This window comes from Myotis nattereri (assembly GCF_964212035.1).
Source record: "Myotis nattereri genome assembly, chromosome: 2".
NCBI lineage: Eukaryota > Metazoa > Chordata > Mammalia > Chiroptera > Vespertilionidae > Myotis > Myotis nattereri.
Genome location: NC_138076.1, coordinates 181,756,295 through 181,772,644, shown reverse-complemented (window position 1 = coordinate 181,772,644; position 16,350 = coordinate 181,756,295). Strand labels below are relative to the sequence as shown.

Here is a 16,350-nt window from a genome sequence, read left to right as displayed (position 1 = left end):
GATCTTATAGTTCTAAGTCAATCAGGACTAACTGGCCATTGGATATGGATTGCTTGAGCATAGTTTTCCTACAGGTTAATCTTTATTATCAAAGGGCTGAAGACATGGTATCTATTGAGCAACTTCCTTCTAGCTAATGACTAGCACCTCTTTCTTCATTTTGATATGTGACTGGAAGCTCTAGATGGTCAGAGAAAGCAAAGAATCTTCATGTTGATATTTCCAGTCCCTTCCACAGTGCCTAGCATGTATGGTAGGTAGTATTTAGTTTGACAGATGAAAAAATCCACAAAAATGCTTGTTTCCTTCTATTTGAGAGGAAGATAAAAATGGATAGGTTTTTCTTGAAAATGATTCTATCTCTGCACATTCAGCATAAATAGAGAACCTGACGAGAGGTAGCATGGGACGTTACCCATGGCAACGTCCTGAGGTAAAGGCAAGTCATTGAGAGGCGTTAGTTGAGAAGGAACTTTCTCTAGGTTACTCTATAATAGAACTTTGGTCTATATTAGTTCTTATGTAATAGTATACGTCTTCCCCCTGAATTCCTAGTTGAAGATGTGAAACTCTTTTTCAGCATGAAGATGTTTCTGAAGTGGAAGCCCTCATTGACAGTCCTCTCCAGTGGGTAACTAGTCCAGAAATTACTGTGAAGGAAAAGTGGGAGAACATGCTTACTGTAAGTGTTCTGTATTTTGTGATTTTCCTGGTTTCCCTTCTACCTTTGAAACCCAGGTAATACTTCATTATGTGCAGTACCATGTCAGGCATTATTGAAGTCTTCTGGTATCTCAGTCTGATGCTGTGTGTAGAGTGTCTGTGGGGGATGTATAAATGTGCATATGAGGGTGAGGGTGAACATGATGGTTAGGATAAAGTCTTTGAGGGTGAGGGTGAGGAAAAGGTGAGAGTGAGTGAGTGAGTTTGAAGATATGTGTTATATGTTGGAGAAACAAAGACTAAATAAGATGACTTAATGAAAGAGTGTATTTTATTTGAATTCTTGTGAGAATTGGCTAGTCCAAGCCACTTAACATTGGCTTATTACAATTCTCTGACTTTGGTAGGATGGTTAGTGTGCAAAAGAATCTTATTCCTGAGATTCTGACAGTTTTGTTATTCCCAATATTTGCAGAACATTGGAAAACCATGAGCTTGTTAGGTAGCCATTTCCAGTTTTGTTAAGAACCATATAAATCTCATTATCTCTACTTCTTGATTGCCAGACAACTATTAATGTTCATCAGCCCCTAAATTACACTAAAGCAAGAAGGAAACTCTGGAATGTTAATTTCAACCCCTTTGCCAAACCTTTTTTTAAAAAGTTGCTCTTGAAAATGCTAATCAACAGATACTGATTTTATCGCACTTCCTTGTGCCATGCTATTCTAAAGCAATTGTGATGATTGGTGAAATGGTCAGGAACCCACACTCTTAAGAAAAACAAATGAAATTCAATTCCATGCACTTGATAAGTACCCAATATCTACTTGTTAAATTGAGATAATCAACCTAAAGGATAATCAGTCTTTGGGCAATTAAGAGTTAGTATGTGTTCAATTAGAATTTTAGGGTCCAATAGCAGGGAGTACTATTGAAGGAGAATGGCCACAGCATTTCATATTGCCTCTGTCATGTTTATATTTAACACTGGAATAGTGGAGTTTGTTTTGTGATTTTCCTTGTAGGAATTCAAATATACCATGGAAGAGAAACTAAATTTTTGCGTATTAATGCTGAATAACTTGGGAAACCACAAAGAATCTCTTGATAAAGAGTTTGTCAAGTTGATAGAGATTTTGAAGAGATTCGGGCTGGAATATTTTTATTTCGGAAAAGAATATCTTTCCAGGTGACGATCATTTATGTATAAGAAACCCATGCTTTCTGAACCTGACACCGTTGTGATTGTGCCATAGCCTTCAGTTCATTTTTTCCCAAGTTCTATGTATTGATTTCAGATGATGCTTTTTCAGGGAAGACATTTTGTCTGACAGTCTCGAATTGTGAAATAGTGTAAAATGGACTAATATATTCAAAATTGCAAATAGTGAACTTTAAAATCTGTGGAAAACCAGTATCAGAGTTATTTTCTCTAGAGGAGGAATTTGGAATTACAGAATGTAGAATTCTTTTAACCATAGGGGCCTTAGAGACCTTTTAGTAAAACCTCATCATTAGCACTACATCCAACACAGTAAGCTTTCAACAAATTGCACCTACTCTTATTTTCTTGTGTGTCTAGTAGATAATACAAAAGATTCACATATTCAGAGATGACTCTAGTAGTAGAGGCCTCTCTCAAAATAGTTCTTTGTTGCTAAACAGAAGAATTTCAATACTCCCTTTTGTGGAGACAGTATCTGGGTAAGGAAGCTGCATATCTCCTTAACCCACAGCTTTACCGCTGTAATGATACAAGACCAAGGCATAAGGATGTAAAGTGAATTGATCAAGATCTGAGAGTTAATGGAAAATCCACAGATAGATCTATTAATGGAAGAATCTGATGCTGGGTCTGTTAACTCCTATCCCATTGGGCTTCATGTTCCACCTTAGGATACAATGCATCACATTGGACACTAGTAAATAAATCTCAAGTGAAAAGAGTCTGGGGAATAAAGGGTTCTAAATATAAAATAATTTACCAACTAACCCTTTCTCTCACCTTAATTCTTATGATTATGGGGGATTCTTGAAATTTGTAGCTTGTAAAGCACATATACTAAACACAAGGGCAGTGAGTATATCTTTTGTTAACCTCTGTTTCTATAGCTGCTAGTACCATACTAAATGTTTCCTTAAGAAGTGCTTTTCAAAGGAATGAATGAACATGGGTATATACTGAATTTTAATAAAGTAAAAAAAAAAAAAAAGTCATTAGAGGCCAAGGTTGCTTTAAAAAATAGCCAGGAGAAAAACTATTTTCTTCCCCCTAAGTAAGGAAACTAGATGCCAGAGATAATACCAGAAGGAACTCTCAAGAAAATAATCTTCTGCTTTTCCTAAGAAGCAGTGAGCCGAGACTTCCCCTTAGTGGTAAAGCTGTGGGTTAAGGAGATACGCAGCTTCCTTACCCAGATACCGTCTCCACAAAAGGGAGTATTGAAATTCTTCTGTTTAGCAACAAAGAACTATTTTGAGAGAGGCCTCTACTACTAGAGTCATCTCTGAATATGTGAATCTTTTGTATTATCTACTAGACACACAAGAAAATAAGAGTAGGTGCAATTTGTTGAAAGCTTACTGTGTTGGATGTAGTGCTAAGAATTTAACGTGTATTTATCTCCAGAGAGGTTCAATAACGTCCCAAGGTCACCCAGGTAGGATTAAGTGACAACTGGGATCAGATCTAGATATGTTCAGCTTCAAAACGCATGTTCTTGCAACTATTAATCCCCCACTATCTACTTGCTAAAATCTGGAATAATGCTCATTAAAAATATTCTGGAAACCCAGCAGTGGGAAAAGTGCTATTTATAAACGTGAGAAAGGGTTAGCCCCTAACTTCTAGACATAATTTAAAATAGACAAACTCATACAGACATACACCAAATGACTTGGCTGTGGGTTTTAACTAAGCATGAGAAAATGAGTGGAGAAATTTGTGAGAATAAGAGTATTGTCTTTAGATGAGGTAGGAAATATTTTTTTAAAGGCAACTTTCAGAGGCTATAAACTTAGGAGGAGAAGGCTTCCATTCTGACTAGGATGAAAGATAACTATGTTCCAGAGCCGAGGAATGCAAAGAATTGAGTCAAGCCCAGCTACTGTGGCTCAGTGGTTGAGTGTCAACCTGTGAACTGGGAGGTCATGGTTCGATTCCCAGTCAGAGCACGTGCCCAAGAGTCAAGGTGAGGTAGTGAAAAAAAAAAAAGTACCTCAAAAGGCTTGGTTTGAAAAGCATGTCATCATTGGGCAACATGGAAGTGTCAGCTCTTTACCTGACTCCATTGCCGTGTCCCTCCCGCATAGTTACTAGGGAATTATAGGAAATGAGACAGAAATCTCTGCCTCCATGAAACTAAGATCTATTGAGGGACACAGATGATGAACAAATAAACACATAATTATATACTGTAATGCCAGGTTGATATGAAGTAAATTAAAGCAGGATACAAAGACCAAGAATGACAGGGTCAGGAGAACCTAATTTTAGAAAAATGGCCAGGAAAGCCCTGTCTGAGGAGTGATCAATTGAGTGGATAGCTGAGTGAAATGAGAGAGTGAGCTATGTAATGATCTCAGCAGTGTTTGAGGCAGAGGAACTAAGTAGTGCAAAGGCCTTGTGGTTGTAATGAGATTGGTATGACTGAGCGGCCAGCATGACTGGGGTGGAGTGAGTTCTGAGCAGTGGTGGAGATGAGGCCAGAGAGAGAGTCAGGGATTAGGTCCACAGCCTTTCAGTTCACGTTTAGGAGTGGGGATTTTATTCTGAGTGGATGGGAAGCCATCATAGGGTTATAAGCAGAGAAGTTTTGAAAGATTATTTTGGCTGCTGGGTAGAAAATTATCTATAGAGGGCAAGGTTTAAAGCAGTGGACTAGTGAGATGAGCTTTTCAATAATAGATTGCCAGTTAGAGATCCTGAAATCAACTTACTGGATTATGACCCATGAAAAAATATATATGAAATATCCGAGTGTATTACATATAGTAAGAGTAAGTAATGTTTCATAACATTTTTGTTTCAGCTGTGACTGTGTGTGTGTGTGTGTGTGTGTGTGTATACGTGTAATTGCTTGAAATATAAACTATTTATATTTACTGGGTCATGGTAAAAAAGCAAGACAAAAGCATTGAGTTAAGAACTATTGCAATAGTCCAGGTGAGAGGTGTAACATGAGCCAGGGTGATTGCTGTAAAAGTGGTAAGGAATGGTTGGATTCAAACTATGTTTTGAGGATGGATCATATCTGACATGCTAGTGAATTAGTTGTGGGAATGCAAGAAAGAGAAGAGGCACCCTTGACTTAGAGGTTTGTGGCCTGAAACTAAAATCTATTTTGGATGCCAAAGTCTGGGGGAGGCTCAGACTTGGCAGGAGTAATAATCAAGATGTAGCATTAACATGTTAGCAAGGAGAGTTGCTGAATTTAAAAATACACACTGAAAGCTAATATTTACCTCTTACTGTGATAATAATCTCAATAAAAGAAAAATCTTCAGTGGTTCAACAGCTGTTAAATTTGTTTAATGCTATAAACAATTCTTTTTTTAATGTTTTTATTGATTTTAGGGTAGAGAGGAAGGAAGAGAGATAAAAAGCTAGAAACATCAGTGATGAAAGAAACTATTGATTGGCTGCCTCCTGCACTCCCCTTACTGGGGACCAAGCCTGCAACCCGCGCATGTGCCCTGACTGGGAATAGAACCAGTGACCTATTGGTTCATGGGTCGATGCTCAACCATGGAGCCATTATGACCAGCTGTTAAATGTTTTTAACAGATGGTTCTATCTAATTTTTAAAAGCTATTTCTAAGATTGTTATGACTTATAAAGTACATACAATGTATTATCTTCTATATGCATACACATACAAGTTATTAAAAATTTAATATTATTAAGCATGTATTCCTATTGGTCCGCAGAGTCATTTTGGTTTCATTCAGATGATAGTGGACTCTTGAGAGCTTAGATCATTTCTCAAGGAACTGGAAAAAAAAACAAAGTTTAAATTTAGCACAAGGAAGGGAATAATAAAAATTAGAACAGAAGTAAACAAAATAGGAAAATAAATCTTAAAAAATCAATGAAATTAAGAGTTGGTTTGGGAAAAAAAAAAAAGATAAACCAAATCAACAAATATTTAGCTAGACTTAGAAAAAGAGACTACTCCAATAAGTAAAATCTGAAACGGAAGAGGAGACATCACAACTGATGCCACAGTAGGGGAAACTACCATAACACACTACTATGAACAGTTATACACCAACAAATTGGATGACCTTGAAGAAATAAATAAGTTCCTAGAAACATACAGCGTAACCAAGACTGAATCAAGAAGAAACAGACTATCTGAACAGACCAATAACTAGTAGAGAGGCTGAACCAATATTCAGAAAGCTCCCAATAAAGAAAAGCCCAGGACCAGTCGTCTTCACTGGTGAATCTATCAGACATTCAAAGAAGATTAATGCAGACTTTTGAAGCTCTTTCAAAAAATTGAAGAGGAGGGACAACTTACCGATTTATTTTATGAGGCCAGCATTATCCTGACACCAAAAACACTATACACACACACACACACACACACACACACACACACACACACACCACAGACCAGTATCCCTGATGAATATACATGTAAAAATCCTCAACAAAATACTGGCAAACCAATTTCAACAGCACATTAAAAAGATGATTATATATCACGATCAAGTGAAATTTATCCCTTTGATGCAAGAATGACTCAACATATACAAATAAATTAATGTGATACAGCACATTAACAGAATGAAGAATAAATATCACAAGAGCACCTAAATTGATTCCAAAAAAAACACACCATTTAACAAGATTCAACACTCTCTCATAATAAAACTACGTATTCGAAAAACTAGAAATAGAAGGAAACTACTTCAACATCATAAAGACTATCTATGAAAAACCCACAGCTAACATCATACTCAATGGTGAAAAACTGAAAGCTTTTCCTCTAAGTTCAGAAATAAGGCAGGCAGGCAGGCATGCCCACTCTCACCTCTTCCATGCAACATGGTACTAGAGCAATTAGACAAGACAAAGGAATCCACATTGGAAAGGAAGAAGTAAAGTCATCTCTGTTTGAAGATAACATGGTTTTACATGTAAAAAACCCAAAAGACTCCAAAAAAAACTGTTAAAACTAATAAACAAACTTAATTTTATATCATACAAAATGAACATACAAAAATCAGTTACATTTCTATAAAACTATTAATAAAATAGCTGAAAAGAAACCTGAAAAAACAATCCCATTTAATATAGCATCCAAATAAATAAAATACTTAGGAATAAACTTAACAAATGAGGTAAAGACTTGTATACTGAAAACTACAAAACATTGCTGAAAGAAATCAAGACGTAAATAAATGGAAATACATCCTATGTTCATGGATTGGAAGACTTAATAACGTTAAAATATTCATACTATCCAAAGCAACCTACATATTTAATGTAATCCCTATCAAAATCCTAATGGCATTTTAAAACATATATATCATATATATTTTATTGATTTTTTTTTTTACAGAGAGAAAGGGAGAAGGAGAGGAATAGAGAGTTAGAAATATCAATGAGAGCACACAACCAAGGTACATGCCCTTGACTGGAATCAAACCTGGGACCCTTCAGTCCATCGGCCAACACTCTATCCACTGAGCCAAACCAGTTAGGGCAATCCTAATGGCATTTTTTACAGTAATAGAGGAAAACAATCCTAATGTTCATATGGAACCACAAAGCACCAGAAATAGTCAAAACAATCTTGAGAAAAAACAAATCTGAAAGTATCACACTTTCTGGTTTCAAAATATATCATAAAACTACAGTAATCAAAACAGTATGGTACTGGTCTAAAGACAGGCATAGAGACCAAGAGAAGAGAATGAAGCAATCCACCTGATCTCTGACTAGTGTGCCAAGTATACACAATGAAAAACAATAGTCTTTTCAACAAATGGTATTGGAAAAATTGGATATCCACATGCTAAAGAATGAATTTGATCCCTTATTATATACCATCTATAAAAATCAACTCAAAATGGAGTGAAGACTTAAACATAAAGCCTAAAACTGTAAAACTCCTAGAAGAAAATCTTGGGGAGTGGGGGTGGGGGGAAGCTTCATGACAGTGGTCTTGGCAATGATTTCTTGGATAGGACACCAAAAAGCACAGGCAACAACAGAAAAAAATAGACAAGTCGATCTATATCAGACTAAAAAGCTTATTCACAGCAAAGGAATCCACAGAGTGAAAAGGTAACCTATGGAATGAGAGGAAATATTCCAAACCATATATCTGATAAGGGGTTAATACTCAAAATACATGAGGAACTTCTACAATTCAATAACAAACAAACAAAAACACCAAATAACCCAGTTTGAAAATTGGCAGAGGACCTGAATAGACATTTCTTCAAAGAGGACTAGCCAATAGACATATGAAAAGGTGCTCAATGTCACTAATCATTTGAGAGATACAAGTTTAAACCACAATGAGATATCACCTCACATCTGTCAGATTGGCAATCATCAATAAATCAACAAAGAACAGGTGCTGGAGAGGATGTGGAGAAAAGGGGGCCCTTGTGCACTATTGGTGGGATTGTAAATTAGTGTAGCCACTATAGGAAATACTATGGAGTTTCCTCAAAAAACTAAAAGGGGTGCTGCCTTATGATCCAGCAATTCCACTTCTGGGTATTTATTAAAAACAAAAACACATGCACAAAAAGCACACTAATTCAAAAAGATATATTTACCCCTATCTTCATTGCAGCATTACTAGTGTTAGCTAAGATATGGAAGGAACATGGATGTCAATCAATAGATGAATGGATAAAGAAGAGGTGATATATATATATATATATATATATATATATATATATATAATTCATATATATATAATATTTGAATAAACATAGGAATATTATTATTTTTTTAAAATATATTTTATTGATTTTTTACAGAGAGGAAGGGAGAGAGACAGAGAGTTAGAAACTTCGATGAGAGAGAAACATCGATCAGCTGCCTCCTGCACATCTCCTACTGGGGATGTGCCCGCAACCCAGGTACATGCCCCTGACCGGAATCGAACCTGGGACCCTTCAGTCCGCAGGCCAACGCTCTATCCACTGAGCCAAACCGGTTTCGGCAAAGAATATTATTTTATATATGAATATCCTTGCCATTATTGACAATGTGGATGGACCTAGAGGGTATTATGCTAAGTTAAATAAGTCAAAGAAAGACAAATATTATATGATTTCACTTATAAGCAGAATCTATAAAAACAAAACAAATTAATAAAACAAAATACAAACAGAACCATAGATATGGAGAACAAGCTGATCATTGCCAAAATGGGGGCTGGGGGATGGGAATTTAAAAAGTGTGTAGTTGGGGGGAAAAAATGATCAGAGTACTTAAATAGCCATTTTTCAAAAAAAACAAAAACAAAAAAGATACACAATTGGCCAACAGGTATATGAAAAAAATTCTCAAAATCTCCGATCATCAGGGAGATGCAAATAAAACCCACAATGAGTCATTTACAATGATGAATGAATCGCACCTGTTAGGAAGACTGCATTAAAAAAAAAATCCAAAAAAATACCAAGTGTTGACAAGGATGTAGAGAAATTGAAACTCTGTATACTGTTCATGGGAATATAAAATGGTGCAACTGCTATGGAAAACAGTATAGAGGTTCCTCAAAAAAATTTAAATAGAACTACCACATGATCTAGCAATCACACTTCTGGGTATATACCCAAAAAAAGTCAGAGCAGAATCTCGAAGAGATACTGGCACACTCCTGTTTATTGCAGCATTATTCAGAATAAGATGTGAAAGCAGCCTAAATGTGCATCAGTGGATGAATGAAGTAATGCGGGATAGAAATAATATTCAACCTTAAAAAAGGAGGACATTTTGCCACATGCGACAACATGGATGAATCTTGAGGACCTTTCTCTAAGTGAAATAAATCAGTTACACAAGGACAAACTGCATGATTACACTTACATGAGGTGTTAAAAATTATCAAACCAATAGAAGCAGAGAGTAGAATGGTGGTTTCCAGGGGTTAGGGGAGGAAGAAATGGGAGTTGCAATTCTTCAACGGGTATAGTTTTAGTTACATAGGATGAGAAAGTTGTAGGGATCTGCTGTATAACATTGTGCATATAGTTAACTCTGTGTTATATATTTAAAACTGTGTTAGGGGGGTAAATCTCATGTTAAATGTTCTCACCACGATTTAAGAAAAGAAAACTCTGACTATAAGCTATTGTACCATCTTAGTAGAATATGTGTTCAGATGGTTTTAATTTTGTTTAGGGTTTTGTTTGCTGGTTTACTATAATGGTAAAGCATTCTCAGCCATCCTTGTCTTTTGTGTGGTCCTTTTTGTAATCAGGGCAGGATTTATGACAACACACAATGGGATTCTGTGTGTTAACATTTGAAGAGGCACACAAATGGCCTAAACTTGACAATGTTTCCTCCCCCCCCCCCCCCCGCCCCCGCTTTGAAACTCCCAAAGTTTGTCATCCCTTTGAGCTAAGATCCTTATTCAGGGCAAGTTGTTTCCAGATAGTCATTGATATATTGATACATAGCATACTTCAAATAATCTCCTCTGTTATCAGAGTAGATGCGTTTTGACGTAGTTTGAGAATTGAGGTCAGATCCGAAAGAGAGGTGACATAACAACACTAAGAGATTGGGCTGAGGAAGAAAGAGAGGGGAAGGTCTTCAGAAAGAAAAGACTGCAGGGGAAATACTGACAGCTGGCTTCCGTGTGAGCTTGGGAGTGCCCTTCCTGTCCTCATGGCACACATTTCTAGCATGATTGGCAACTTTTAAGGAGAAAGGCTAAGGTCATGAAATAAAGTTTCTGTTTCTTCTCTTTTTCCTTCCTCACTCATTCTTTTTTATTTTCTGCAAAAGCTAGCTGTGCTGTGTCAATACTGCACCTGCTACTGTGACCCCCTTGTAGCTCCATCCTCTAAGCCAGCGGCTCTCAACCTGTGGGTCGCGACCCCTTTGGTGGTCAAACGACCCTTTCACAGGGGTCGCCTAAGACCATCCTGCATATCAGATATTTACATGACGATTCATAACAGTAGCAACATTACAGTTATGAAGTAGCAACGAAAATAATTTTATGGTTGGGTCACAACATGAGGACCTGTATTTAAAGGGCCAGAAGGTTGAGAACCACTGCAGGCAGTTGGCCACCGATGCAAAGTGCTATGAATGCAGCCTGTGGGAAACCGAATATTCTACTGTAAAACAGGAAACTACACGTCCTGATCTGTAAAGTGAGGACATCAGGCTAAGTGATCAAGACGATGGCTTTAATTTAAATTCTATATTGGAGAAGCACTTGTATGAAGTAAACACTTTCACTCTTTCCTCTGATCTCTGAGGAAATGTATGAAGTCTGAATTTGTCACAACTTCCCAGGGGTGACTCTTAGTTGAAATGTCACTGACAGCTTGTGGTTTGGACTTTTTTTTTTTTTTAACTTCAGGCAGAAACAACTAGAAGCCCTTAAACAACTGCAAGAAGAGGCTGTCAACCAGGAAGCCATCCTCAGGAAGAAGGTCCAAGAAGCCAGTCAACGGCTAGAGGATGCAGAGGAGCAGGTAGGGCGGCCTTTGACTATATTATATTTAGGGGAAGCCTCCTCCGATGTCCTTAAAACCATGAGATAAAAATGGAGAAGGAACAACAACAGAAAGAAAGAAAGAAAAAAAAACCCAAAGAGGAACTGTGAAGTTCAGTCCCTGGAGACTAGCAGTGTGCGGAGGAAGTAAAGGGGGCGTTGTAAAGGAGGCGGTGTCAACAGTCTGCTGCGAAAGGAGGCAGCTCTGCAGAAAGAGGCAACTTGACATAGCAGGGCTGTGAGGGCTGTGGATAGCGCTGGGGCACACGAAGCCCATGCAAGCACAGAATTGCAGAAGTTCGGTGGAGGCTTATCACTTCCCTGAGAACAAAAGCACATTTGCAGTTTCCTGTGCATAAGAGTGTGCGCTCAATGGCTTTCTTTCCGGGACACACTGTGACCATCCAGTATTAACTGTATGTCTCCAGGTTGAGGACCGAGTGGGCACAGCCCACTCTGCCAGGGAAAAGGCGAAGTCGTTGCTGCATCAGTCAGAGGAAGCAATTTCAGAACAACCGAGTCTCCCGGCTATAAATACCGAGTTAGTGAACACTGGCCAGGCCCTCGAGCAGAAGACAAGGAAACTGAAAAGTGAGTAGCAAGTATTTGTGACGGCCCAATTTCGTCCCCTCTGAGGTGGGGTGAAAGGACTGCAGCCATTTGCAGAGATTACAGCTGCTGTATTAGTGAGACAGTTGTGACAGTGAAATGGTTCCAGAAGGCGTACTGTGGGCGTTCAGAGGCATTTGCCTAGTCGCTAGGTAGATTGCTTTAACCACTGGCTTTCCTTTCGGTTGCTAAACTTGTCCGAGACTGTTAATGCTTTAAAAATTACATAAAACGTCTCAATATCTGAAACAGTAAACAAGGAGGAAAAATCTTGTTCACCTGGGATATTTGAGCCTGCAAATTGTTTGTGGATTCTGCCCTGATTTTATTAGCTAGTTTGGACCCATCTTGTGGTAGGAAAGACCCTTCCTCCCTGTTTTCTTTTAAGCGGTTATTTTAGGGTTGGACAAAATGCTTATGAATTTAATGTGTGTCAAAATATTAAATATGTGTGAACATCCTTTTAAAATGTATTCTTTACATATATATTTTTGCTTTACAAGTTAGAATATTTTTTCGTTTTTCTACATTACCTAAAAGTGGGTGAGTGTTTACTAAGGATCTAGGTGAGAAGACAATTGTCAAATTACAGATGTCAGATTATGTATAAGTTTATTTTATTCTAAAAATGTAAAAAAACAACAACAACACCATAAACATATAAAGCTTATTTATTTGACCATTTATCAGGCAACTGACTTTGTTCAGCCAGCTTCTTGTTCTAAGTATAAATGTTCTTTTTATAGGAAGCTGTTGGTCTGGATAATAAACAATAAACTATAAGCTTAAGGCAAGCTAGAGATGGAACTGCTCGATGTGTTTATTTTGGATTTCTTGTACCCTTTCTATTGTTATCTGAGAAGGCTATCTAAGAGTTTAAAGGAACTGGCTAGTTTTAAAGTAGCAGTGGTTATGCAACATTTTATTATTCTTCTTAAACTTGCTAGCTTTTAATAACTCTAAGTATTGGGTTACGTTGTTTCACTCTGTCACACAATGTAAGGCTTGCTTTGAATGACACAATCTGTGTGTTATTTTAATATTGCCCAGAGGGCCTCAGAGAAGGTCCCTTTAGGACTAGAAGTGTTCAGGTTGAGGCATGAATAATAACCAAATTTGGTTTATGGTGTGTTTGCTTTGGACACTATGCTAAGAGGACTAATCTTTTGGTGCAATTATATTTATCTTTTGATTAAATCAATACTATACCCCCCCATATTTTATAAAACTAAGAATTTATCACTTCTCCCAAACCCCCATGATTTCTTCTTTGAAGTCAACTTTTGTAACTTATCTCAAAATATACATTTCTGATATTATGAACTTGCTACTGTCTTCCCAGTTTATCCTCAGGAGATAATTGGTCCAAGTATTATTAAAATTATTGAAATATTCAACCCAACTGCTCGGGGTTGAATGCATGCATTTTCTTTTGGGTGGATAAAGTAGGGTAGATGACTCCTTTCTGTCTCTAGGTGCTCACAACCTGCTTGACTTTAGGAACTCTTCTACTTAATGGTATTTTTTGCTACATAAAGAAGGGAAATGTGTCAAGATTGTACTCTTACAACCATTTGTTTCTGAAGATCTTCCTAATAATTCTCTTAAAAAAATCAACCTTTGCAAGAAGAGGGAAATGTAGGTAGCAGATATTTTTTAAAAAACATATTTTTATTGATTTTTTTTTACAGAGAGGTAGTGAGAGAGATAGAGCATTAGAAACATCGACCAGCTGCCTCCTGCACACCCCCTACTGGGGATGTGCCCGCAACCAAGGTACATGCCCTTGACTGGAATCGAACCTGGGACCCTTCAGTCTGCAGGCCAACGCTCTATCTACTGGGCCAAACCGGTCAGGGATAGGTAGCAGATATTTTTGACAAGTTCTATAGAGCAGACTTTCCAGACAGGCTGACTAAATGTCACTGAGGTAAGACGGTGATCACACAAACATCCTCGCACCTCCTGCCATGACCACTGCCACCACATGCTATTTGAGTTCTGAGTCAACATTTGAATTCTGGGTCAGAAAATACAAATATTGAAATCCATTGGTTCTTCTGAAACTTTCCGGTTAGCTTAATAAAGTCATTAAGTATTTAAAGCAACTACTTTCTGTTCCATCTAAGAAGGGCTCGCTAGCAAATGGTGTGGGATGCAGTTGCTTTGTTCATCTGCTCAGGTCAATGACAGTGGTCACAAACTGGAACCAGGAAGCTGTTTATGCCATTTGACTAGAAATTCAGAATTTAGTGCTTAATGGAGAATATTGTTCAACTTTTCAATGTGCCCCCAGGACTGGACTGATTTGCGACATGACCCGCATACGTGCTTGCCTCCGTGAGCGGTGCCATTAGAACGGCTACATTTCTTGAACGGTTACTTGTGTGTTTTCTGCTGCCTTTTGCCTTTGTGTGTACCTAAGTATCTTGTTACAAAGGCAATACTGGATGAGTAAATTGATGTTTACTTTAAAAACGGAGTAAAAACATCTTAGATCTAGGGTGTGCACTCAACACACTAGGGTGAATCTAATGTACATGAAACATACACTAATTGATCTCATCTAAACCATAGCCCCTTACTATTCATCCTTTTTTTTTCTTTCCTATCTGACATGAAATTATCATTGAGTCACTCATTTAATAGACAATGAGGGAATTACCTTTAGAAACCAAGAACTTTTCACTGGGGAGAGAGCCTGAGAAGGTTCTGTTTAATCATAACTCCTTTTTGGAACAATGTCTATGTATGAACTGTATAGTTTAGAGAAGGCTTTCATCTAGATGATCTCACTGGAAACTCTTCTAGCTTGCTATTCTTAGCATGGAGGTCATGAGATATGGGACAGACAACAGCCTTACAACTTTGCGGATGGATGCAAGATGAGAGCCCCATGTCCTCAGCAGTCAGTACACAAGAGGGAAATGAGACAATGAAGGGGCATTCAGGTGATGGAGACACTTTAGGGTAGGTGTTGAAATGTGAGCCAAGGAGAAAACCAAAGTCAGGTATAGCTTTGGCAACACCTCTAATGGGATGGGGGCCTAAATTTTCCCCAACGAAGGGTGCTGGTATGGATGAAGTAACCTAGGAGGCAGTATAGCTTGATGATAAAAAGCATGGGATTTGAAGTTTAAACCTGTATTCTGATTCCTGCAAAGGAGAAACTGGAGAGAGTGGGGCAAATCACTTTGCCTGTTGGAGCCTCAGTATCCTCTTCCAGAAAATGCAGCAGTCGCTCATTTATAAGTAACATAACAAATGCAAAACAATAACTAGTGCTTGGGCATACTTGGTGCCGTCTGTTCTGCTAGGGCAGTGATGGCGAACCTATGACACACGTGTCAGAGGTGACATGTGAACTCATTTTTTTGGTTGATTTTTCTTTGTTAAATGGCATTTAAATATATAAAATAAATATCAAAAATGTAAGTCTTTGTTTTACTATGGTTGCAAATATCAAAAAAATTCTATATGTGACACAGCACCAGAGTTAAGTTAGGGTTTTTCAAAATGATGACATGCTGAGCTCAAAAGGTTCGCCATCACTGTGCTAGGGCATATTCCTGTCACATTAATTGCCTCATCATGATTGGCAGATGGGTAAAGGCATGTTAGTTTACTATGGGAGTTAGATTGTTTTATTTTTGATTTTCCTGGGGATAAGATCTGGTTGGAAGGAATAGAACTATAACTTCCCTTGGCTGCTGACAGGCAGCAGGAGCCCTTTCTGCCGTCGTTTAAGAAAATTAAAAACAAGTGTCTGCTCCTGGGCCTCACTCCCCAGAGAAGCGCTGCCCCTGCCTTGCGGGGCTCTGGCTTGTCGTCAACTGTACCACCTCCTGCACTCACTTTTGTGGCTGCCCTGCCCCAGAGACCCACTGCCACCAGCATTTCCTTAGCACCCCGCCAGCACCAGGCCATTTCAAGGGTCAACAGTATCTGGTATCCTGTGAGGCAGCCTTTGGCCATTTTCACATGCATGTCTCAGTGACCCAAGTTACCTTCCTAGGTACTAATAACTCAATAACTATGTGTGTTAGTGCTCTGGTTTCTACCTAATGCAAACTCATCAACCCTGCTATTTCTGTTCTTGTTAAAGTTTTAAAATTATTTTTTTATGGGTAAATAATGACCATACCACAAAAAGTTCAGATCTGAATTTTACTGTTCAACCAGTCTGACAAATGCATGGAAACACAGAATTTCTATAGCCCCAGAGAGCTCTCCTTGCCCTTGCTGGTCACTCCCCCTTCCCCGCCATCACCACCACAAGGAGCAACCACCGATCTGATCTCTGTCACTGATGGGTTAGTTCAGCCGATTCTGGGATTGAGTTATACAGTATGCACTGCGT

The 16,350-nt window shown here is 38.2% G+C and overlaps 1 protein-coding gene across 1 annotated transcript in view; it reads left to right on the top strand.

The window, feature by feature from the left end:
• Positions 1–11,568, top strand: part of LOC308513959 (inositol 1,4,5-triphosphate receptor associated 2-like) — a gene marked incomplete at its 5' end in the record, with an annotated part of 47,676 nt that extends 36,108 nt beyond the window's left edge. Inside the window, 3 exons of the mRNA XM_081084010.1 lie at positions 581–682; positions 1,692–1,855; positions 11,247–11,568. Of these exons, the coding sequence (XP_080940136.1) occupies positions 581–682; positions 1,692–1,855; positions 11,247–11,430 (450 nt within the window). The 3' untranslated portion in view covers positions 11,431–11,568. The remainder of the gene's footprint in view (positions 1–580; positions 683–1,691; positions 1,856–11,246) is intronic.
• Between the last annotated feature and the right edge of the window lie 4,782 nt (positions 11,569–16,350).